General features: G+C 40.8%; 1 protein-coding gene across 3 annotated transcripts in view; it reads right to left on the bottom strand.

The window, feature by feature from the left end:
* Positions 1-2,478: 2,478 nt before the first annotated feature.
* Positions 2,479-24,990, bottom strand: part of SLCO1C1 (solute carrier organic anion transporter family member 1C1) — a 53,030-nt gene continuing 30,518 nt past the window's right edge. For 2 of the 3 annotated variants that reach the window (XM_042050235.1, XM_042050239.1), the window contains one exon: positions 16,184-16,306. In XM_042050235.1, coding sequence (XP_041906169.1) covers positions 16,267-16,306 — 40 coding nt within the window. In that variant the 3' untranslated portion in view covers positions 16,184-16,266. Of the gene's footprint in view, positions 3,687-4,524; positions 4,643-4,780; positions 4,846-5,887; positions 6,073-6,742; positions 6,906-7,784; positions 7,981-8,463; positions 8,629-9,479; positions 9,726-11,164; positions 11,264-11,379; positions 11,527-12,102; positions 12,216-13,521; positions 13,655-13,740; positions 13,883-15,095; positions 15,248-16,180; positions 16,307-18,510; positions 18,625-24,990 lie in introns of those variants that run through there. The other variant, XM_042050234.1, reaches the window with a different exon arrangement.

Genomic DNA, 24,990 nt, shown 5'->3' with positions numbered 1-24,990 from the left:
CTCGTTACTGTAATCAGTTCTTCTCCTTGTATTTCCATGTCCTTTTTTTGCTCTCTTAATTCAGCTTTCAGTGTAACACCTAAGAGCTGATGTCTTGCAGAGACTGCCCATGTGTGCTCTCTGCACTGAGTTTAGGTAACTGTTTTCACCAATTCATCTGTTCTCAGAGATAGAACAATTTAGGTAATACATCAATTTGACACATTTTTATTCTGAGTTTGGCCCATCCATCCTTCCTTAAGTACCTGCTGCTACATCAGTTTTGTTCTGCAGTTCTATGTTTGTTGAAATGTTCAGTCCTCTCAAACCTTTTAAGGATCAGCAGGAGCGTATTTGTTCAATACACTGCCTGCTGTTTCTTTGCATGCCAATACTGACATTTTTTCCAAGTTCAAATTGACTGCAAAGTGCATCCCTTCTCCAGTGGTGTCATCAATATAGAGATAATGACAACTGACCCAATGACACATCTTCCAGACCTTCTAATGCTTGGATGACCTTAAAAACTAGCTGTTGAATTTCCTATATCCCTGGAGGATTTGTCAAACAGGGCATTTGTGAGACCTGGATGGCAAAAGCGTTTCTTACCCTCCATAATGCTTCTTTTTAACCAACTCGATGCATTCCTGAAGTCAAGGAAAACAACAAACAACTTTAAATCCTGTGTATTAAAATGAGGATTAAAAAAAAAGACTAGTGGGCTGAAATTAATGATGATTCAGAAATGAGTCAGCTATTGAATTCTCCTTCAAAATCTGTTTTCAAGAAGGGCGGGGGGGGGGGAAGAATAGTATGAATAATTGGAAACCAAGGAGCTTTTGCAAGTAAATACTTGCAGGTACTTAGTGTAAGTAAGGAATTCCAGAAAGCATGCATGAGAAGGAGCACTAAGAAAAATAATTAGTGCTATTATTGCAGGTATCTTTTAAAAATAATTGATAACTGCTAGGATTTCAGGTGAATGCAGCAAACAATTTGACATTTTGAAAGACTTGAGAGATCTCACTGCATATAAGACACTTATAATTGAAGTGAGTTGAACACAACAGGGTCAGGTTGTGACATCCCACGGGGCACTCAGGGTGGGCTTGCACAGAACTCTAGGCTGTCCCTTATGTTTTCATATTTCACACTGATGCATTAAATTTATGTTATCTTTTAAATTCCAAGAGTTTTATTAGAGAGGAAAATGCATATATTTGTTTGCAACTAAAGTCAGTTCTGTTGTTCTGCTGCACTGGATATAAAGCTTGGCAGATGAGCATTTTGCCAAAAAATCCGTCTGATAAATTCTGAAATTTAAAAAAAGAATAGCTATAATATTTAACACTGCTTTAGATGACAGTTAATGAGTTCACCTCCCAGCTTGGACAAAGTCAAATTATTCACACCTGATGGATTTGCATCAGTAGATGCCTTGTCACCAAAACAAAACTGACAGATTTTTTTTTTGTCTCTGTGTCATATGCCTCTGATGTATTTTATTGCCTGTAGATTATACTCCAGAATAAAACTGTGGCAACATCCATGGGGTTGTAGCACCACATAAAAAAACAATGAGCCTTTCTCATGTTTTGCATTGATTCAGACGTAAAGCTCATGGGACTGCTTAGAAAGACTTAGAAAACCACTTCTTTTTTTTTTTTTAATGTGTTCCAGCTTTGTCTTGAAGAGGAGATACTAAAAAAAAGGGAAACACCTTAAGCAAAGCATACTTAGCTCAAAAATTGTTTCTGTATTGATTTTGGACATCAGCCACTCCTTGAAATGTGGGAAAGATTCCACACAGTTGTTTTTCTGTGCACTAATAGAAAAGACAAGAATAATTCCCTCGCCTGCTTTAGGCACAGAAAGTAGCAAGTTAGGAGAAGACTTTTTTTTTTCCTATGTTTTTTTCTCACCCATAGCGCAAGGTCTGAACAATGTAAATTTATTTTGCAGTTTACAGCATCTCACCTTTGCTGTGCTTCTTTTAGGAGTGGTGACTCCACCACTTCTCTGGGCCATCTATTCTGACCATTTCTGTGAAGAAATTATTCCTAGTGTCCAACCTGAACCTCCCCTGGCACAGCTTGAGGCCATTTTCCCTTGTCCTCTTGCTGGTTACTGGGAGAAGAGCCTGACCCCCCTGGCTACACCCTCCTGTCGGGGAGTTGTAGAGAGCCACAAGGTTCCCCTGAGCCTCATTTTCTCCAGGCTAAAGAAGAATAAAGAACTTCTCTAGTTTGATGGATGGAGAATCTCTGCCTTCAGCAAATATCACTTCATTTGGAAAAAAAAGTCCCATTCTTCTCCGTTCAGCTCCTGCAATCACTGCTAAGTGACTGTCATAACAGACAACATTTACTTCAGAACAATTCAGCATTTTGCTCAATGTATGTTGGGGTTTTTTTTTTATCTAATATGCCTGTTAACCATATCCCACTGAGCCCTGAGCATCTATTTTAAAGTATCAGCCGTCCTGTTGTGAAATGCTACTCAAGTGCTCATCTTTTTATTTAAAGTAATAACAAGTTGTCAAGCTCCAAGTGACGCGAGTACAGTGAAAGAAAACCAACAAAAGCAGCTTTGAGTATATGAGCTAAAGGCTCACGCCGAGGGAATTTTAAGGTGTGTGGAAACACGGATGAGTGTTTTTCCTGCCTGATGATGAACTTGTCCCGGAATAACCAAAACTGAGTGTGAAAAACGAATCGATAGCTGCGGCAGTCATTGGGGGAAACGCCGTCGTTTGAGTGCCCTCTGCCGGACATTGCGTGGCATCGCAACACAGCCACGGGTAAGTCTTGTGTTTCAGAATCACTTAACTAGAAAAAAAAGTATTTTTAAATAAAATTCCCCCACTATAAGGCTTTTTTTTTTTTTTTAATTGTTTTCATGAAAAAATTTCTGTATTTTTAAGCAGGCATAACCTTTTCAGCTCAGGTAAGATAAAATTCTTCTTGCAAAAATACAGCTTTTGCTAATTTTGAGATGAAAACCAGTTGCAATGATGCAATTAGATGAGGTATTTGGCTAAATGCTTTGGCTTACTGTGAATTCTGATTGAATTTGATAGAATCAGAAAGCTGCTCTTAGCCTTGAGCTTCTCTCTCCTGTGTCAGTCCACTGCGTGGATCTCCATACAGGATCAGGATCACTTTTTGTGGGCCTTTGGCATGTGGATGTTCTGGCAGCACCTGACCCCACTAAAAACAGCAGACTGGCTCTGTCAGAACTGCCAAGGGAGGTTTTTCTTTGTCTGTTGAGAATTTGGTTCAGTTTGTGGAACTCATTCTGTTACTGGTAATCAGGTACACATAAGGCACTTTCATACTTGTTTGTTAGTGTTTATTGCTGTTGTTTGCAGTTCTGCTATTAGTTATACTCTCTCTACAGTGTTATTATTTATTATTTAGTTACTCACAGCATTGTGAATAGTGTTTCTGAAAGAAGTTGACCTGATTCACATGCCACTGGTCTAAATTGCTTTCTAAATAGAGGATTCATTCTCCACATCAGAAGAACCTGGCAAACGTTCTTTGATCTTGCAATTGTCTTCTTTATTCATAGCAGCATCTTCTTGTCCATTCTCTAGAGGCCTGGAGTTCTTATTTTGAAAGTGTTTCTTTACCAATATATAAAAAATTATTCCAATCAAGTAGGAAGGACCTCTTAAAATTGCTGCTAAACCAAGGAAGACATACCTGTGGGACAGAGCATAGAGGATTGGGCCATTGAATTTTTCAAAAACACTGAAGAAAATCAATTTAATGGCTGCTAAGGTCCTAGTATATACAAAAAAAAAGCTTAGGGGAAGATATTAAAACTCATTCTTTGTGCAGGATACCACAAACTGGACATTTTTACTTGCAGAAAGATAATTGCAAAGTGAAATTCCATCATCTCTCTCCTCCTCCCCCCCCCCCCCCTCCGGCCCCCCCTTTCTTTTTGGAAGATTTTTGGTCACTTCAAGGCTTTAGGCTCTTTAGGGCTTGAAATATATTGAGGTATGTAAAAATAAAAAACACATCAGAAGTGGTGACGTTTGAGTGAAACTGAGAAAAATCTATGGAACATTACCCCAAGAGACTGATAGTGTTTGGGTTTCACCAACACCTACAGCTACTCAGTACAATATTCTTGCATGGACTTTTCTCTCAAAAGTGGCCAATGCCCAAAGTTAGCATTCTCATCAGTGTGAACAAACTACCTGCAAATAAGGTAAATTTGGGTAACTTTCCTGTTTATGGTAACTCCTGAAGTCCAAGGTATTTTTAATTTGCTTTAAGTACATTAAAAATTACAACTCATTCCAGACATCTCTGTCCTGGATATTAAATTTCTTTTGCACAACATAGAAACTGACTAAAAACTGAGAGCTTAACATTTGATGTTAAGATTTTTCAATTTCAGGAATTCTGGACTGACTTAAAGCTGAGCCCAGAGTTAGTCACAGCGTTTCTGTGTGGATCACACACTACAGTGTAAGAGAACAAAGCATGTCTTTCCACAGTGAGGGTTTTGTGCCCTAATTTGCTTCACCTGTTTGCATTGGAGTCATAGAGCCTGCAAGCCCCTCGCTTCCCACAGCTGGTGTTTCCCCATTTCAAGCACGTCTTGTCGATCACTGCACCGAAATAAACTGGTGCTGGAATCCCACCTGGGAGGCAAGCAAAAATGTGACAAGATTTCACAGGAAAGACATCTTCTTAGAAATCAGCTTTATATTTTCTTAGTGGTGATTACGAGCTGCAAGAGCGGCTCTAGGTGGATTGGACTCTGCAATGATTTCTCTTACCCAGCATTCTCATAATGAGTGTGTATAGACCAACTGCGAGAGCTTTGAGCTCTGGCTGAACACATCTGAAAAAAAGGAAAAAGATGGATAAGTAAGAAGTGTTGGCCTCTTTAGAGCTTAGACATGCCTATTAAACTGCTATTAAATAACCTGAACTTAATACTCTTGTTGATGGAAAGCCAAGATTTGGAAGAAGAGTGCTTCCTTCATCTGCTGAAGTGTGTTAAGTGGTATGAAAAAGGTGAATTAATCTACTGATTTCCATCGAAAAGCTCCTGGCAAGTCCATTCACTAAGCATAATTAAGGAAGTGAAGTTTTCAAGTCATAATCAGAGTCTATCCCGACCTTATTGAAACAAGCTCTCCAACTGCCTTCACACTCAGGCATACATTTCCCTCACTTGATGGAATACTTAATGGGAAATATCCTATTGCCCTAAGACAAAAGAGTTGCAGGTAGCAGGGTTAGTGCAGCATCTTTGCGTGCTTGAATAGAATTCCTCTGTACAAAGACACATCTTGGACAGCACAAAGCCTCCTGGCAATATGCTCCTCTGTTTCGTGGGGAACTGCACTCCAGGCATCAGAAATGGGCATTGATCTTGAATTCATTATATATCCAGCCTCTGCCATCTCCTTGCACATCCAGAAATCCTGACAAATGCACGGCACTTTAAAAATCCAAGCAGAAAAAAGGGACATGTTCTGGAAAACCTGATTACACCACCATAGAACCACAGAATGGTTTGGTTTGGAATGGACCTTAAAGATCATCTTACTCCAAAACCATCCTGCTGTGGGCAGGGACACCTTCCACTAGAACAGGTTGCTCAGAGCCCCATCCAAGCTGGCCTTGAACACTTCCAGGGACGGGACAGCCACAGCTTCTCTGGGCAACCTGTGCCGGGGCCTCACCACCCTCACATGGAAGACTTTCTTCTAACCTAAACTTTCTCTCTTTCAGTTTGAACCCATTACTCCTTGTCATACCACTACAGTTCCTGATGAGCAAGAAAGTCCTTTTTTCCCTAATGTGAAGAAAAAAACATGACTTTGAAAGTCTCACTAGAAAGCCTCCACCTTTGGTACACAGCCAGCTGTACTCACCTGAACATAATCATGTACGAAGGAGTGGCTCCCAGTGCATAACAAAAGCCACCTATGACTTGTATTACTGTGTAATAAATGAACTTCATTGAACAATCATCACTTTTTGGACATTGCCCCAAGGTGGCAGAATTGTTTCCTGTCCATGAACTGTTGATTTCAAGACATCTGCAGTTATGGAAGACCTGGAAGACACAAAGCAGGTGTCTCACGAAATGGGGATTCTGTTGGAGAGAAAACAGAGTAAAGAGATAGCTCCAGACCATTTCTGTTCTGGAGTGGTCACCTGGCATCAGGAAACATGCAAATGGCACAGCCCAATGACTGGAGCTTTGTCTCTGGGACTATGGGCATTACCTCCAGCATTCCATGGCAAGCAAAAATCACTCACCCAGAAAAACAAGCAGTATCCTGACATCCCAGAGTCTCACATGGAGGAAACAAGCTGCCTTTCCTTAACCCATTTTTCATACTTAAACATTAATGATCAGTATCAGGGAAGATTCTACTCCATCTTAGTGTACTTCTACTGCTGGGTAAAACCTTATGGCAGCCAAAATGAGCTTTATGAAAGGCAAAGCATGGACAACCTTCAGGCAACATGAAACCTATCTGATTTGTGTGTTTCTACCTCTTGTCTTCAACCTACAGAAGATTAAAGTTAATATCTACAACAAGGAGGTAGGACTTTTTGCTTAATGTGCAATAACTCAGAGACATCTCTCTTTTCTGTGCTCTCTGTAACCAGAAATCAAAAATACCTTACTGACTTTGGTTTTTTTATCCTACTTAGTCCCTGATGTTACATGGAAAATAAGCTGGTAGAAAACCTCTGAAACCAAAGCAGGGTCTTACTGTGCTCTTTCCATGTCCCTCGGAAGTCTTGCACCCAGCCAGACACGCCGAAACATAGGTGATTCCATTGGCTCCACACACAGGATCCCACACATTGGAGGCACATTTGCAGTGAGAGTTGCACTCAGAAAACAAGGAATTTTTGTGGTATGGAATGGGGTTGCTTGGAAGTTAAGTTCAGACAAGTGTAAGAAATTTTTAATTCAGTGTTGAAGTCAGCAAAGTCCCCTCTCTGTGACAGCGTTGCTGTCCTGAAACCCACTTCATATGCCCAGGCCATGTTTTCACAGCTGAGTATCTACATCTCTATTGGTCTGTTTGAGATTCCATCCTACTTGCACTGATATTAAAGTGATTACTAGATTATAGAGAATTTTAAAACAAATAAAAGCATTTCTACTGATTTTACTGACAGGTGTAGACAGAAAAGAGAAAGGAGGGAGAGGTCAATTAATTGAACTTAGAGCTAGCAACAGTTACCACAGTCCTATCAACAATATCTTTATCTGTGGGTAAAAATGCACCAGAGACAGAAACCAGATCTCCTGATCGCTGTAGTTAAAAAATACTCCTCTGTTAAAGCCTAGCCTAACTTTTCATGGAGGATATGAAGAATGCAGTATTCTCTTTTGCTTTCAGACCTCCTTTGTGTATTGAGCAAAAAGGGATGTCTTCCCTCATCTTCTCCTTTCTAGGTAAGTTAAGCTTATGAGCTTGCCATTTTTTCATCTCAGTGCTCCCTAAGCATATTCCCTGGTCCACCATTTACATTCTTAGTGAAAACACTGCACAGCAATACCCCCACCCTTCCCCAGCAAAACAACCTACATTGCTAATGATGCAATTCCTAATTCATCTTTAACCAGCATTGGGCTTTGTCACGCTGACACTCTGCTGACCAACAAAACTACCCCAATGACATGTGGCAGTGTTCACTTTCTCTCAAGTATTGCAAAAGCATGTTTCTCTTTTAGCCTTGATGTCACAGTACATTTTTTGAGAACTATGGAGAAAACCACAATCTTTTCTATTTTATACTCACCCTTCATAGGACACTGTCATCCCTGCCACCACATAGTTATCACAGCCAACAAAAAAGTGCAATAAACTGATGGCATAGGCCAAAAATGACATGGTAAATGAAAACTTTGTTGCACTAATGATGCCCATTTTGTACTTTTTCATTATAAGTCCTCCTAGGAAAATTCCAAGACTCACAGGAGGTAAGGATGTCACTCCTGAAAGAGATTATAGAAGAGGAATGTTAGAATTAAAGAATTGTTATGGTCTTAAGAGCCAAAGTCTGTCCTTAGTTTGTCCCTGGCAGCTTCATGGTCTGTTATGACTTCAGGAAGGTTTGTGTTCAGTCCAACCCCTGGGTTGCATATGCTGTTTTTGAAGTGCCTAACCCTCCAAACCCACTTCCATTGCAAGGAACTTGTTAGATGCTTCAGCAACTAAAACTTCCCCACAGCACTCATTGCATATTTGGGGTGCCCTTGCTATAAATATAGTATCAATGCAATGTAATGTTAATATAATTTTAAAATTTCTTATGGTCCCATAAGCACACAACCTGTGTTTTTTATAATTCAGGTTCAGGTCACACCACCATTTACTTCAACCTGTTCTGCAAGGAATTCAGCTCCAGATAAAACACACGAGAACCTTTCCTCATGCACTCCTTACAGCACAAGCAGTCCTTGCACGGTGTAACTCACCTATTAGAAAGTTGGATTTGGATGTAGATTGTCCATACTGCTGTTCCATATACTTTGGTTTGTAAGTGAAGAAACCAATAAAACCACTGAACTGTAACAGTGAGCAACACAAAAACGTAAAGTACATTCGATTACCCAATACTTTTTTCAGGGAGGTATAGAAACCTGAAAGAAAGGGACATATGAGTGGGCATTGAAAGATGCATGGCATAATTACTGGTGAGTAACCCGCAAAACTTAGGGCAAGGTTCTGCTCTCAGCTGTCCAAGTGCAGGTTGTACTGATCTTCATTTGCATGAGGGTATCTGAAAGCAAAATCAGGTTCTTGAAAAACACCAGAGGTTGAGATACAGGAAGAGAATCCTAAAAGAAGACAGAAGTATAGGTTAAGGCCTGGGTGCTCTATTGTACATGAAGACTAAAGGGCTCCACACAGCACAGACTTGTTCAGCTTGCATGAATATTATCACAGGCTCAAGGCTAAGTGAGAACTGCCTTGGTGGAGATATCCAGTGTCTTGCACTGGGATCTAAACAAAAAATTTGACAAATGAAGCAAAGTCACCTCTTTCCATCACCTTTCCACCATTTTTGTGGCCTAAGGACTGCACAACCAGAGCTATTCAAGCCTGATGTATTTTCATCAGGTACCAATATGCTTCAGAGTTTCCATGAACTCTCTCAGATGAATAATTTGTCTTTCCATATTGCAAAAGGAGCCGTTATTATTTCCTTTATATTCAAATACAGAAACACTTTTCTACTGTTCAAATTTCTTCCAGCACAAAATTTTAGAGGTAGGTGCCTCTCAGTTGATGATTTATTGCAGGTGATGCATGCAGAACCTCAGAGTCCTTTTACTTCTAATAATTTTTGGTGGATCTTTCCTTTCCTGGAGATAGCTGCCTGGTTTAGATGGAAGTGCAGGGGAGGCAAAATGTTTTGCAGAACTGTTACATTCCCTATGTGTGTTTTGCCTACTGCTTTTCACATTTATTCAACATGAGAAACACTTGCCTTTCAGCATTACTGACCACTTCCTTGGCTTAGTTTTTTCAGGAGAAAGTTTATTCCTCGAGGAACCTGTGTTTTCCAAGAGACCACGTGAAGTTTTGTCCTTACTGGCTTTCTCTGGCTTTTTCAGACTCTTTGGCAGGAAGCAAAATGGAATAGCAGATAGGAAACTGGTTGCTCCACCTATTAAAAAGCCAAGCCACCATGCTCCCACCCAGCGGGAATCCTGTGGGGTGATAGTGATGCTCCCTAGAAATGAGGGAAACAGGCAGAAGTTACCCCAGTGAAGAAGCTGAACCTTCCCAACCTTTGTCTGCTATGACAGCTACATTTTATAGTGTCTGACTTCCAACAATAATGAGGGAAGATCCATGCAGTGAAAGCATCAGGAATCATACCCTGAATGGTGTTATAGAATCACAGATTGTTTTGGATTGGAAGGTACCCTAAAGCTCATCTTGTTCCAAAACACCTTCCAGTACACCAGGTTGGTCTGAGACCCATCCAACCTGTCCTTGAACACTTCCAGGGATGGGGCATCCAAATCTTCTCTGGACAACTGGTTCCTGTGACCTACCATCCTCACAGGGAAGAATTTCTTCCTCACATCTAATCTAAACTTACTCTCTTTGGGTTTGAAGCCATTCCTGTTTGTCCAGTGCTATTTTATCTGCCATTCTACACCTTTTACTGACTGATGTTTTGTGGCAGACATGGCAACACCAAGGTCCTTACCCAACACGTGGGAAACCAAAGGGGTGGCAGACAGGCCTCAAGTGTGGTGTGCTTTTTAGGCTGATACCTTTCTCCTGAGACCATCCTCTGCTCTCCTGAATTGTGTAGGTTACTAACAAGCAACTGGACATTCTCTGTAGTGTCAGCGAAATTAGCCATGGCTTTAAATGGATTGCAAGGCAGATGAGAGCAGCTGGTTGTATTTTTATGATTGTTAATTCTGGCATGTTTCACAAGACTTTTCCTAGCATGACTGGAATTGGCTCACTGTCTTTACTCTTAAATAAAATCAAACACTGGCTTAACAGAAGGCAAAGACAAAATAGTTCACCTGTGTAACTACAGGATTCTGAACATCTGAAAACTTCTCTGTCCTGCTAGAAAAACAAGATTACTGAAAGGGAACAGGATGAAGGACCACAGCCACCACTTACAGGGATTGCCGTGTCCCCTCTGGCATTGTGCAGATGTCAATACTTACACACGTTTTCACTTCATCTGAATAAGCAAGGGGTGGGAAAAAGTGTATAATGTGCTGCAAAAACTATGTGAAATGTAAATAACGTAAAATACTCAATGGAATGGGTGGATAATTCCCCCAAACTGTAAAGCTACTGCACTAGCAGAATCTTTCTGTTAAAATTCAAGTTTAGAAAAAAATCTTGGTTCTGTGAGAGTTCTTGGTGCTAATAGAGTTAAGTGTGTATTACAATCCTTTAATCTTAAAGGACAGTTCTAAAATATGCTCTCAGTCTAATTCTGTCTTCACTCTAAAAGCTTTTAGTAATTCAGTAAAATTTTAATAAATTATACAATTTAAAAAATTAAATAAATATAATTAAAATATAAAATATATGAATATAATTAATATAATGAGAACATATGCAACTGTTTATATGAACTTCTTATGAACAAGTATTAGCTTACTTTCACTGTTCCTCCTTTTTGCTTACCTAAATCCACAAATCCAATATCCACGTACAGTTTCGCACATAGAGATCCCAACAGGAAACCAAACATTGGGCCCATCATGGCTATTGTGTGCAAACATGCTGAAAATACAATGAAGCAGATGCTAGTACCCTCTAATGGCTGGATGTTGTCTTCTGCAGAGGGTGATCAACCTGTTATACTATGACTCTCTCAGTTTACTTCATGTTGAGATTACCTACATACACAGGAACATTCTCTTCTTTAGCAAAATCATCGAGATAAGAGATGCCCAGTGGTGTTATTGGTGTCTCACCAATCCCACGTAACATGTTTCCCAGTAAGATATATATCCACATATATGATGATGGTTCCTTCTCACAGCCTGCAGATGAGAGTTAACACCTTTGTAATAAAACATTTGAATGGGAAACAGTGAAACATCACAGGAAATGTAGCGCATTAAATTATTATAGCTTAGAATTCAAGGCATTAAGAACATTTTCCTTATGGAAGATAAATGAAATGCTGTCAACCCCATTATAACTTTTCGTGATCTTTTAATAACACTTTCTTCTTCCTCCATTGCATTTGATTTCTAAAAATACAGGTAAGTATCACCCATCAGAAAAAATGCTCATTAAAAAACATAACTTATTGATATTTTCATAAATATATTACCTGGCATATTTAATGTATCTTTAATGTGAGAAGTTTGAGATGGTTTCTGGTGCAAAGCTTGGCTCATTCTCTACCTGTGTCCCATACAAGGAACACATAGAACAGCTGTATTCCATATTGTAAGGAGAATAATAGGAATCTCCATTTATTTCTGTTAAACTCTGTGCAGTTTCATGTCCTATTTCTTCCACTCCCCAGCTCCAGGTCCTGGGTAACTGAATCCTTGCAACCAAGGATAAAACAAGCTCCTGTATTTGTACTTTCATTTACAGTTCCTTACCTGATAGCGAAACTTCCAGGACAGTGTCATTCACATCTTGATGTAGGGAACAGGGATTTATGCTGGTGGTTAAGTTGGCTGAAGAAGCCGTATGTGATGTCTCATACTTGTAGCTGGAAACACACAACAGTAGGTTTAGAAACAGTGCTCACTGGGGAAACACCAGTGTGGTAGGGCTGGAACCATTTGGCTGCTGTTTCCCTAAAGAGAAACGTATCTTTGATTAAATATCAATTCAAAGTGCTACTGAAGGAGCAAACAAGATCATTTAAGAACATTTTAGAAAACTGAAATACTAAAATGAAGAACAAATAAGACTTAGAATTCTCTGTCTGGAAGGCATAACATTTTAAGCTGGAAAATACAAAAGGGCTTGTGAAAGTATTTCAGATGGGATTGAATTTTTGGTGTCTAAATTTAGGGCCAGGTCCAAGTAAACTCCCCATGTTGACCTGACAGCCAAGGAGAAGAAGAATGTCTTGAGTTTGAGCAAAGGTCCCCTTTTCATCTTTGATATACGTTTGGTCAGTTCAGCTGCTTTAGCATGATCCCTTTCCCAGAAACAAGTGCTGCTGAGAGGCAAAGTACAATTAGCTTTGGCAGAACAACATGGTAAAGCACACATTCTGCTTCAAGGAGCTGCCCTGTCTCAGACCAGGCAGGCTTATTTTTCAGGTTGAAACAAAGAGCAGTCATCAGGAGAGACAGTGCAGAGCAGTTCTACAAATTTTCAGGCCCATGTTCATGAGCTGCCTAGCATAGACAAGTATGATACATGGTCTGTCTTAAAGAGTGAAAAACTGATGAAAAGTCTGCAAGATCCACTAACATGAAAGAAAGCATTACTCAGTTTTCTTTTTGCACTAGTATACCTAAAAATATTCCTATATATTTAAGAAATCAACAGAAATATGTCTTTCTCTATTAGCTATCCCTGTGCCCAAGCTATGGCTAGAAACATTAGCACATACAAGTATAATGCAGTAATTCTCTGAGCCTGCAGAAAATGAATAAAAATTAACCAGATACAGAAAATCAGTTTAACCAGGCATGTGCATTTGGATCAGGAAAAACCTAGTATGAGTTCTACCAGCACTGATCCATCTGCAGGCTCTAGCATAATTTCCTTCTTTGCCTCCTTTCTGAACAAGCCTGAGTGGAAACTAAAGCATTGTGATTGTCCCATTTTTTCCAGGAGTTGCACTTTCACTTCAGAAGAGCTGTATTTCTTAAATGAACAGTCACCATCACAATAGTAATGTGTGTGTGTGTCACGTGTGCTTCATTGCACATGGAAGTGAGGTTCTACAGGCCTTTGGAAATCTAAGGCTAAATGTAGACCAAGTTTCATTTAAAAACCAGAAAGCAGAATGCAATTCCAATGTTAGGTTACCCAAATTAACCATGATTAGTACTTACTATCCCATGAAGAAATGAGGCATTGCTGACAAAAAGCATCCCAAAGCCATAGTAAAGCATCCCACAGCTATTACTTTTGGCCTATGAAGCTTAGCTCCAAAGTAGCTTACGAATGCAATCACCAGCAGGTTACCTGCAAGGTAATGAACCAGAATTAGTGCCAGATGCTGTCTCATGTTTCTCTGAGCAGTTTTCTGCATGTTAGGGAATGTCCATTACCCATCTCAAAGCTCCCGTCGATGAAACCTGCAGTAGATGACGTCAGGTCAAACCTTCGTTCAATCTGAGTGATGGAGCTTTTCATTATCGTACCACACAAAGCTTTACTGAAGTAGCTGAATGACAGAGCAGCCAGAAATATCTGGAGAAAGATTCAGACAGAAAATGGGAGGTAGAGGCAGGAAAACTGGTCACAGAGGGATCAAATATATTTAAAGCTGTGTGGAACAATCACCATCATTACATATATTTGTTACTCAAATTGCAGTGGCAAAGTTACATCTTAACCCAAATTACCTTTTGGTTGGGTCACGTGTCCCTTATTTTAGGCCAATTCATAACTGATTCTAGCTCAGTCATATGGCATCAAAATAAAGGCTTTATGCAAGTTTTTATGATACATCAGTATGAGGAATGTGGTAGTGACTGATTGAGTTCATCTCCGTGTCATATGATATATTTTGAAATGTTGCCTATTTACCATATATCTCACAAGGAAAAGCTTAATACTCTTTGTAGTTTGACTGTTTCTTCCACCAACACACATTGTGGCTTTTGCAAATAAAGATTTATTTGGTAAAATGTTTAAGTTTGTTTAAATATTATCCAGCTATTTCCACATAGTCTAAAAACCAAATAGACTTATTGCTCACTGGGCAAGAGTTCCAATACAACAGAAACTTGGGTAACTAAACAAAGTAAATATAGGTATAGACATTGCAATACTATCCACTGTAAGAAATGAAGCCAATCTGGGAAATAAAAGCTTGAAAATTGGTATATTTACTCTCTTTTTGTTAGGAATGAAGAGAAAAATCTCCAAGTGTGGGGTCTTTCCTGACATGTTCTATATTTCCTGAGCTTGACTGGCAAAAATCCAAGAATCACCCTTCGTGCCTTATGCCAGCAGTGCTCTCAGAGGGTTTGGCTGCAATCACAAACTGCTGATAAGCATGAAAACACAAACAAAAATTACTGGGGTAGTTTGGGTTTTAAAATGCAATCCTCAGGTCAGCCACAAAACATTTGATGAAATATGGTTCACCTCGCCTTATTTTGACCCTACAAGAATGGTGGTGACAGCAACCTCCAGGCAAGTGCATTGTAGGCACCTAATTGAGGCTCGTTCAAGTCTTCCACTTGAAGTAACTTATGAGTAAATAGGGTAGATCATGAATTTTTACTTTCTTTAGAAAAAAGATAAGATCTGACCATCCCCTGTACCTCTAGTGCGTATCCAGTTCCACAAAAGATAGGGGGAGCAGGAGTGAAGGAATTTGGCATGTCACATCTTGAACAACATTTCTTAACAGATAACAATGGTAATTCATGGTGATATTGCTATGGCACCAAACCTTCAATCCAGTGGGAGAGGAAATCTTTTTGACTGGTGGAATTTTGTTTCCTTCATCATCCAAAAGCTGGTCAGGTTCTGCTTCCTGATTTGAGTCACTGACATTGCTGGGTTTGGTTTCCACTGTCATGACTGATTTCTTTACTGAGTGATCTGAACTCAAGAGAAAACAGTAATAAATACAAAAGCACATATGCCAAAACAGAGTTGCTTAAGGACCTCTCTGATGAATCTGGTGAAACTAATTATAGGAAAATGCGGAGATGTTGAAACTGAACCTTTCTATGGAAAATTATTTGACTCAACGACTTGTATGTTTCAAAGTGTGTATTTGTTTAAATCCCGAAGTGTCTAGTTTTGACACCTTTTTTTTTAAGAGACATGAGCACCCCCCTTTCTACCTTGTCCTGTCTTTTAATGCTAAAAAGGCAGTTTTGATGGAGGAGTAAGAGACAAAGTCTCTGTCCAAAAATAAAGTACAAGGGTCAACAAAGCATCAGTGCTGAAGTACAGGGAGTCCTAGGAAGCTCTAAATTTGCAGGCCATGTGGCTTAGAATTCAGTCGTCAATTTGGTAAAATCTGTAGCAGCACTGTACCATCCAATTTATTCCTTTTCACTGGCTTGTTGGAAACAATTCTTAGTGACAAAACAATTTATTATTTCAGCTAACTGGCCTCCTGTAAGAATATTACATGGTTTTTTTTCCTCTTGCAATAATACGCAGGGTATCCCTGATCTCTTTCTGTTTGCAGAGTGCTGTCTATATGCCCAGATGCATGAAATGATCTGCAGCTCAGCAGTTCAGCAGAAGTGCTCCAGTTCCCTCAGAAACTTCCTGTAGCCATAGACAATGATACATCCTTTGATACATCATAATGTTTTAGTGCTGAAAGCCTTGTTTTGTTATTAAGTTGTGTTTTGGTTTATTGCAATGAATAGGTCAATATTTCTTTTTTTTTCCTCAGCTTTTTAAAACTCTGTATCTGAGTGATGGATAACAGCTAAAAAATACACTTCAGGGAAAAGCTGTTGAGGAAGTTAGATATCTGTTTGCAAAGTTTATTTAAAGAATGAAAACACTTGCCTGTTTGTGCAACTCCTACTACAAACAGAACAGATTTCTCAAGGACGATCCAGAAGCCACTGCAGAACCCCTTGGAAAAAAATGGGTCACTTGAAAAAAGCAATCTTCATCTGCAAATCTTCAGATCTGCAAGTAGGAGTATTGCATATTCTATTAGAGAATTGAAATTAATGCCCTGAAGTCAGAACTCAGAAATCACAGCTCACAAGATCTGATTTGTTTCACCTTTCACAATACTCTCCTCATTTGAGAAAAGGGTGAAAAAGAGAGAGAGGGGGAACAAATCGCACAAAGAGAGGTTTATATGCTTGAATGCAGCTGAAAAAAGTTGGATGAACTTTTGCAATGCTGGAAAAGGTCCATCTGCTTTCCCACTGCTAATATCTACTTCCCAAACTCTTCTGTGGCTGTGCTGTAAGTCTGGGTCAGCACATGCATCAGGACCAAAAAAATTAGTTTCTCCTTCCCCTTGGCTACTCAGATAGATAGGAACAAGAAGTAGAGAAAGGATTTCTCCAAGAGTGCACAGCTACCAACAAAAAATGTTATGAAATAAAATTACTGGTGCTCAGGAAAAGTTAGTACACAAATACTTTTGAGCATCTGGTCCTCTGAAATTCACCTGTCTTTGTGTAACCTGAAGATATAAACACCTCCTTGTAATTATGATACATTGATGGCTACAATAATATGCAATATCATTTCAGGTCACAGGACAGGAGAAGTGGCTTTTTTTTTGAGGGTTTAAAGGTACAGCATGACTTAGAATCTGCTGGCAGTGTCTCCTCCCACCCTCAGATGACCCTGACCTATACCAATACCAGCTGGAGATGGATGAGATGAGGGCTGGGGAAATTCCAGGCCACAAGAGCATTAGAAAAAAAAGATGAAAGGTCAATTCACAATTGATGCCAACATACAGTAGCTGCTGAGCCCGATAACTTTAAGTATTGATAAAGTTGCTATTTTAGTTTTTTTCAATTAGCATTTTCTTCCATGTTTAATAAATCAAGGGTCTGGTTAAAAGTGTGAAGTATGAAAGCAAAAGTATGAAGCTTTCTGCACCAAATGTGCCCTTTCACTAATACGAGTTCTCTAAAACTACCATTCTTTGCCTGCACAAGCCACTCTTCTGTAATAGGGATCTGAGAAAGTTGCATTTGCAGAAAGACAAGATCAGGCAAGTAAGGTATTGGTATTGTTAAGGTAGTCAATCAACCCAAACAAAAATTAACCTGTCTTTATTCTTAGGGGAAGAAAACAAACCTCTTCCCAAAAAACAAGCAAAAAGAAAAAAAAATCCACTAAAAACTTCTAAGTGGTACAGACAGATGAAATTTAACACTCAGTTCACTTTTTAGGACATTTGACAAATTCACTTGATTTTATGCTCAATACAGTCTCTTCTGAGAATGACTTTGGGTGTGGAAAAATCAAGGGTCTTAACTAATAATCAGTTTGGATTATTTGTGTTGCTGGGAGCAGACAGCTTCCACAACATCATGGGAAATCATTCAGCAACTTGCAATTCAATTGCAGAGTGAATACAGCCAGCCTTGCAAAGGACAGGTGCAGATTTATTCAGTGCTTCAGGGGACATGATCTTATAGGGGCCATGGCCTAATTCTGGGCCTATTCAGTAGATCTATTCCTTACTGGATAAAAAAAAAAAAACAGCTTTGTTTTATACCCCCTAATTATATGCAAATTATAATAAATAAGAACATAAGTTAAAAAACTTCAGCATGAATAACAGGTAATTAGTTTACAAAGGTCAAGACACCAGTTTGCTACCGGTTTTGTAGACTCTTATAAAAGAAAAATATAGTGATGTTTGAGGACCTTTAAGAATCCAGCAAAGACAGTCTAAGTCTTTGGGCTGATTATCACCACAGTTACACTCTCAGGGACTGTGACATCACCCAGTAGAAGAGCAAATGGCAAATCAAGAGCCACATTTCCTCCAGTAATTTATGGAACTGTAATGATTTACACTAACTGCAGTGCTAATCCAATTGTCTCACTGATTTTTAAATACAATCACAACAAGACCTTTTAAGTTCACCTAATATGAAAAGTGAGTATCATAGAGCTGTGCAGACATCAATGCTGCTTGCATTGTCCACAACATACAATGCTTACAGTTCAGAGTCACATACGGTGCATAATGCCATCATTAAAGCAATGACACTTTCGCCAGGACTGTCACTGGTGTTACCGACTACAGCAAATGCAACTGGTAGTACACAGGTCGTGTTCAATAGCTGCAAACACTAATGGCAACATTTTAAAGTCAAGACAAACAAAAAGAATATTAAAGAGGCTCCTACCTAGGTTCTGCATCCACAACAACAGCAGTTATACTATCACATAAATGCTCAAAAGTCAGAGTATTCGCTCCTTAAGCAAAGCTCTGCTGGTACTTGGTAGAAGAATCATTAACTTCCAACACAAACCAATGCTTTAATCTTGTCTCCTCCCAGTTCTGCCCTCTGTTAAAGGTCCCAAAATCCATGTTTATCCACAGCAGTCAAAAGTTAATTAGGAAGAAGACGTGCAAGTGTGTTCCTTTTGTACATTCTTGTGAAGCATCTTTTTTTTTTTCCTGACCTTGTCTAGATTATAATGGTTCACACCTTCCTGATGTTTAAAAATGTGGTGCCCCAGCTTTGGAAATATCCCTGTTTCCAATGCATTTTGTTAGGAAGTTTCATTTTCACAGTCTATGGCTAAAGTCCATTCAGCTCAGATCTGCTAGAGCCAGCCAAGGACTTTCACGAAGAGAAAATATAATACCTTGGATATATGGAGTAAAACGGGTGTTCAAGAATCATTTATGCTTAGAATACTGTTCAGATTTATAGTTTAGTGCTATTAACAGCACAGGCAGGGCTATGTGTACTTTGGAGCAGCCCTTTATCTATTTACAACCCTTGTTCAAGGAAACCAGAGCAGGTTTCCTGAGAGATAATTTATTTGATTGTGCCCCTGCTGTGCATTCTGCCTGATTCCTGAGAGTAACTGTACTTAAAAGATAAGTTATTCTTGAGGCAGGTGAGGTATGAATACTGTCTGCCCGGATGTTACACCACAATACTCCACTCCTGGTAGTTCTTGCCCCCTTCCCTGCCACCACTTTTATCACATCACTGGCCATTTCATCATAGAAATCAACCAGCTTAGTCAGACCTTGATTTATCCTTGATAAATCTGTGCTGGCTCTTCCAAATCACCAGTCCATTGTGTCCAATAATGGCTTCAATCTTAACTTGGTCTATAATCTTCCATAAATTTCTGCTGCTATTTTATTGATTCATTTTGGTTGTAAATTTTTGTGCAGAACAAGTTTTAGTTTTCCATGACTGAGTGATTCATCATTGCAGAGAAAATCCATGGTTTTACATGATGACTGCATCCATTATATTTAAGCCTGAATGAAAAAACAACCACCATTGCAATCACTGCAATTTTTCTAAAAGAGCTATTCCTCACAGTCAGAGCATTACTTAGCATCAAGTACACGCAAGAGATGGAAACTCGTGGTCCTATAACAGATGTGGGCCTCTTTTTAATCAGCATTAGTGATCCTTCAAGTCCTGTTGTGGCATAAAGCTTTGACCACCCTGTGCTGGTTTGGACAAATTTGGAGGAAAATATCCTCTGATAGAAGGCAGGTTACAACCACCCCCCCCACCACCAGGTTCGGGAAAAAAAAATTTCCTTGGAGTGATGCCATGAAGATTTTTTGCCTTTTCTTTTATACCCTTGTTATACCTTTTTTACAACTTCTGTATTCTTACTGCTTTCTGTCTACATTCTTAGACTTGTTTGTCAAGCTGAGAGATTAAACATTTTAGAAGCTTTGTATTTAGGGATCAGTGTGCCCCAGACCCCAAGGTCCTCTCCAGAACACACGCCAGAAACTAAGATAGAATCAACCAGGGGAAGGTTCCTTGGGGAGGGGAGCTCATTGAAGCCTCTCTTTGGGGAATTTTTGATAGATATGCTAATTAGTAACACCTATAATATTATATCAGATCTTTTGGGGGTGCATTGTGGGGTGCATTTCAGTGCATTTGACCTGGACGTGTGGACCTAAGGATCCTCAAAATAAACACCAAGGTAAAATCCCTTTTCTCCTTCTAACCATGTTTGACTCTTGATTTTAAGACCAAGAAAAGCCATCAGGAGGAAAGTGAAAGAGATAAAAAAATATTTATTTAACAAACACATAGGAAAAGGATAATAATGCTAAATAATAAAACCTCTTGCTGTGGAGAGAAACCTGGGAAGATTTCAGAATCCTTCTGTAGGTGTAGTCTCTCTCCTCCTCTTCAGAGCTGGGTCGTGGGCCCACCTTCTCCTTCAGTAGCTTCTGCAACCTGCCGTGTGAGGCTCCATATGGCTGCTTTCCACTTTTGTTTCATCCCTACAATGTGACAAGAACCGTCAGTGAAAAGAGCGTAGCGTGTGTCTTCTGGTGGCAGTGGTTGTACAGTGGAGCTTCTTCAGCGCATGTCACTTGTTCTTCTTCATCAGCGAGACCAAAGTTTTCACCTTCAGGCCAGTTTGTGATTATTTCCAAAATCCCAGGGCGATTCAATTTTCCGATACGGGCGCGCTGTGTGATGAGAGCAATCCATTTGCTCCATGTGGCATTGGTGGTGTGGTGGGTAGAGGGAACCGCTGCTTTGAACATCCACCCCAGCACCGGTAGTCGGGGTGCCAGGAGGAGTTGTGCCTCAGTGCCAATTACCTCTGAGGCAGCTTGGACTCCTTCATAGGCTGCCAAGATTTCCTTCTCTGTTGGGGTGCAGTTGGCTTCAGACCCTCTGTAGCTTCGGCTCCAAAATCCCAGTGGTTGGCCTCGAGTCTCACCAGGCACCTTCTGCCAAAGCACAGACCATGGCTCCCGGCTGCAGAGTAGAGCACATTCTTCACTTTGACTCCTGTCCTTACTGGGCCAAGGGCTATGGCGTGAGCGATCTCCTGCTTAATCTGGGCAAAGGCTTGTTGCTGTTCAGGACCCCACTGGAAATTGTTCTTTTTGCGGGTAACCAGATAGAGAGGACTCACAATCTGGCTGTACTCAGGAATATGCATCCTCCAAAAGCGTGTGGGACCTAGGAAAGCTCCTTCTTGTTGGCTGGTGGAGACACTGCAATGATCTTGTTGATGACCTCAGTGGGAATCTGACACCGTCCATCTTGCCATTTCATTCCCAGGGACTGGATCTCTCGAGCAGGTCCCTTGACTTTGATCTTGTTGATAGCGAAACCAGCTTTCAGGAGAATCTGGATGATCTTCTCTCCTTTCTCAAACACTTCTGCTGTGGTGTTCCCCCACACAATGATGTCATCAATGTACTGCAGATGTTCTGGAGCTTCACCCTTTTCTAATGCAGTCTGGATCAGTCCATGGCAGATGGTGGGATTGTGCTTCCACCACTGGGGCAGTTGATTCCAGGTGTACTGCACACCCCTCCACGTGAAGGCAAACTGAGGCCTGCACTCTGCTGCCAGAGGAATGGAGAAAAATGCATTGGCAATGTCAATAGTGGCATACCACTTCACTGCTTTGGACTCCAGCGCTCAATGGTGGATTCACTTCATTCAAGGCACGATAGTCCACAGTCAATCTCCATTCCCCTTCAGACTTGCGCACAGGCCAGATGGGGCTGTTGAAGGATGAGTGGGTCTTGCTGATCACCCCTTGGCTCTCCAGCTTGTGGATCATCTTGTGGATGGGGATCACAGCATCTCGAGTTGTCTGGTACTGTCGGCGATGCACTGTCGAGGTAGCAATTGGTACTCTTTGTTCTTCCACCTTCAGAAGGCCGACTGCAGATGGGTTCTCTGATAGTCCAGGCAAAGTGTTCAACTGCTTAATTCCCTCTGTCTCCACAGCAGCTATTCCAAACACCCACTTGAGTCCCTTTGGGTCTCTGAAATACCCACTTTGGAGGAAGTCTATGCCCAAAATGCACGGGGCCTCTGGACCAGTCACAATGAGATGTTTCTTCCACTCAGTTCCAGTCAGGCTCACCTCAGCTTCCACCAGGGTCAAATAGAATAACAATATAAATAGAATAGCAATAGAAACAGATTCTACCCCCCATGCTGCGATGGGATTATTGTACACTGCGCACCAGTGTCAACCAAGGCATCATATTTTTGTGGTTCTGAGGTACCAGGCCAACGAATCCACACAGTCCAAAAAACACGGTTTTCCCTGGCCTCTACCTGGCTAGAGGCAGGGTCCCTCTAATCCTGGTTATGCTTCTTTCCCTGGGGATACATCTTAGAGGTTCCTTCAAGGGGATCAGACATGTTACCGTCTTTTCCATCATTTCTGGCAGTTTGGCTACAGGCAACTGGAGCTACTTCCTTTCTGATAGAACTTCCTTTCTGAAACTTGCGCTCCTTCAATTCACGCACTCATGCTGCCAGAGCAGGAGTGGGTTGTGCCTCCCACTTCCTCATGTTTTCCCCCCTATCATACAGGAAATACCACAGCTTACTTAATGGGATGTACCTTCTCTCTTTCTCTGGGGAACGTCTGCGTTTGGTAGCAGAATCTCTGATCTGTACTGCTGAGATTTGGAGAAGGCCCTCTTTAATCTCCTTCTTAGGTTCCTGGTGATTCTTCTCCATTTTATCTTTCAATTTCTGTACATGTTTTTCCACAGATGCGATTCTTGCATGTGTTGGGCCATGCATGGCATCTGCATATGCTCGGAGCTTTGTCACCATATCCCGCACAGTCTCATTCCCACCATCATCCAGTTTCATCATTGCTAAAGCAGAAGCGTATTCTTGTGGCCCAAGTCGTATGAGTTTTCGCCACATCACTGGGTCAACTCTGACCCTGTCTGGACTCCTCAATCCTGGGTCAAGAGCGTAGACAACCTCTACCGCCCCTAGTTCTCTCAAGTGCTGGATCCCTTGTTCTATGCTCTTCCACTGGGTTTGCTGCATATACAGATCATCTCTGCATGGATATCTATCCCTTGCGCCATTCAAGACCCATGTCCAGAGACTGTCAGACTCAGCCCTCCTTATTATCGCTTGGTTGATAGCTGGATTACATGACAGGATCCCAAATGCCTCGCTTCAGCACCATCCACCATTACATCATCACCTGTAGCATCCCAAATACGGACCATCCAACTTATTATGGATTAATCAGATCGTTGTGTGTAGTCATTTCTTAGGCTACGAAGGTCCCTTATGGACATGGACTCAGTAATGGTTTCTGTGCCTGAGTCAGTTGATGGCTTTGAGGTTCCTTCCCCTGCATCATCATCATCTTTCACTGGGCAATCAGTTTTGGTTGTGTGCTTTTTCCTTGTGACAGGAGCCACTGTCAATGGCTTAGGCTCTCCATCTGGTTTGGCTGCAGCCTGAATGACTGGGGTGTCTGCTGATTTATCTTCCTGCCCCTCTACCTTTGCTCTACCTCTGCTGCCCTACAGTACCTAGCAGTGTGTGATAGGCATATGCCAAGGCCCAACATATTGCAATGAGCTTTTTCTCATTAGACTTGTCATTGTATTTCTCTTTCAGATATTTCCCCACCTCCGCTGGGTTCTGAATTTGTTCAGGGGGGAAATTCCAAGCTATTGGGTCAGAGAATTTCTTCAGAGTTTGGCCCATATCCTCCCATTCCCCACACCATTTAGGATTTTCCACATCTGGGTCAGGTGTCTCATCAGTCACCCTGGAAATCTGAGCTCTTATTCTAGACAAGCTGCAAACCACATAGAGGAAGCTTACTAGATAAAGTACCAGGAGGGTGGTCTCTTTAACATCCAGGGGAAACTGAACATTCTCAAAAGATAATGTATCAAATTTAAAGGGGAGGGAGATGAAAGGCTGGGAAACCCCATCTCCTCCACCTCCAACAAACTGGGTACAATTACTAATAAATTCCCAAAACAGGCTACTGAAACTAGGACTAGGATTAGGACAGAGAAACCACATATCATACAGACTTTGAACAGCTTCCTGTACCTATGTCAACTTCTTATAAATCATTCACTGAGCACAGCAAAAGAGAAAACCTGGATTCATGCCCCTGCTCAGCAAAAGTTACGTTTCAGAGACAAGATTGGAGCAAGTTGTGGATAGGCAAATAGGCCTGGGGACCAGAAAGGCACTAGTACATCAAGCCAGAGAGACATTATGAAAACTCAACCAACATGGTGACTACTTTGCCCCAACACAAAGTAATTAAATTCAACTCAAAATGTAATTAGTACAGGTTTTTTCACTTTCCTTTGAGCCATGTGTTGGGCACCATTAATTATCTGTGCTGGTTTGGACAAATTTGGAGGAAAATATCCTCTGATAGAAGGCAGGTTACAACCATCCCTCCGTCACCAGGTTCAGGAAAAAAAAATTTTTTCCTCGGAGGAAAGTGAAAGAGATAAAACCTATTTATTTAACAAACACATAGGAAAAGGATAATAATGCTAAATAATAAAACCTCTCGCTGTGAAGAGAAACCTGGGAAGATTTCAGAGTCCTTCTGTAGGTGTAGTCTCTCTCCTCCTCCTCAGAGCTGGGTCAATGTGGGCCCACCTCCAGGGCCTCGGTCAAAAAATTCTCCCGATGTGTTCTGATGTTGAAACAGTCCAGAAGAGAAGAAGGGAAAAACCAAAGTCCCAGGAAAACAAAGTTCAACTCTCCATCTCCCTCTGGAGAAAAGGAGCCAGGAGCTGGCTAAAAAGCAAGAAGGGTGCTTTCTCCACTCTTGCTGCTGCAGCAGGAGAGGAGTGTGTATCTGTGTCCTTGAACAACTGTTTCAAA

This window comes from Corvus kubaryi, unplaced genomic scaffold, assembly GCF_017639235.1.
Source record: "Corvus kubaryi isolate FWS band 111438036 unplaced genomic scaffold, C.kubaryi_AGA036_p1.0 72, whole genome shotgun sequence".
NCBI lineage: Eukaryota > Metazoa > Chordata > Aves > Passeriformes > Corvidae > Corvus > Corvus kubaryi.
The sequence above is the reverse complement of the archived record's forward strand: the minus strand, read 5'-3'. Positions and strand labels throughout refer to the sequence as shown.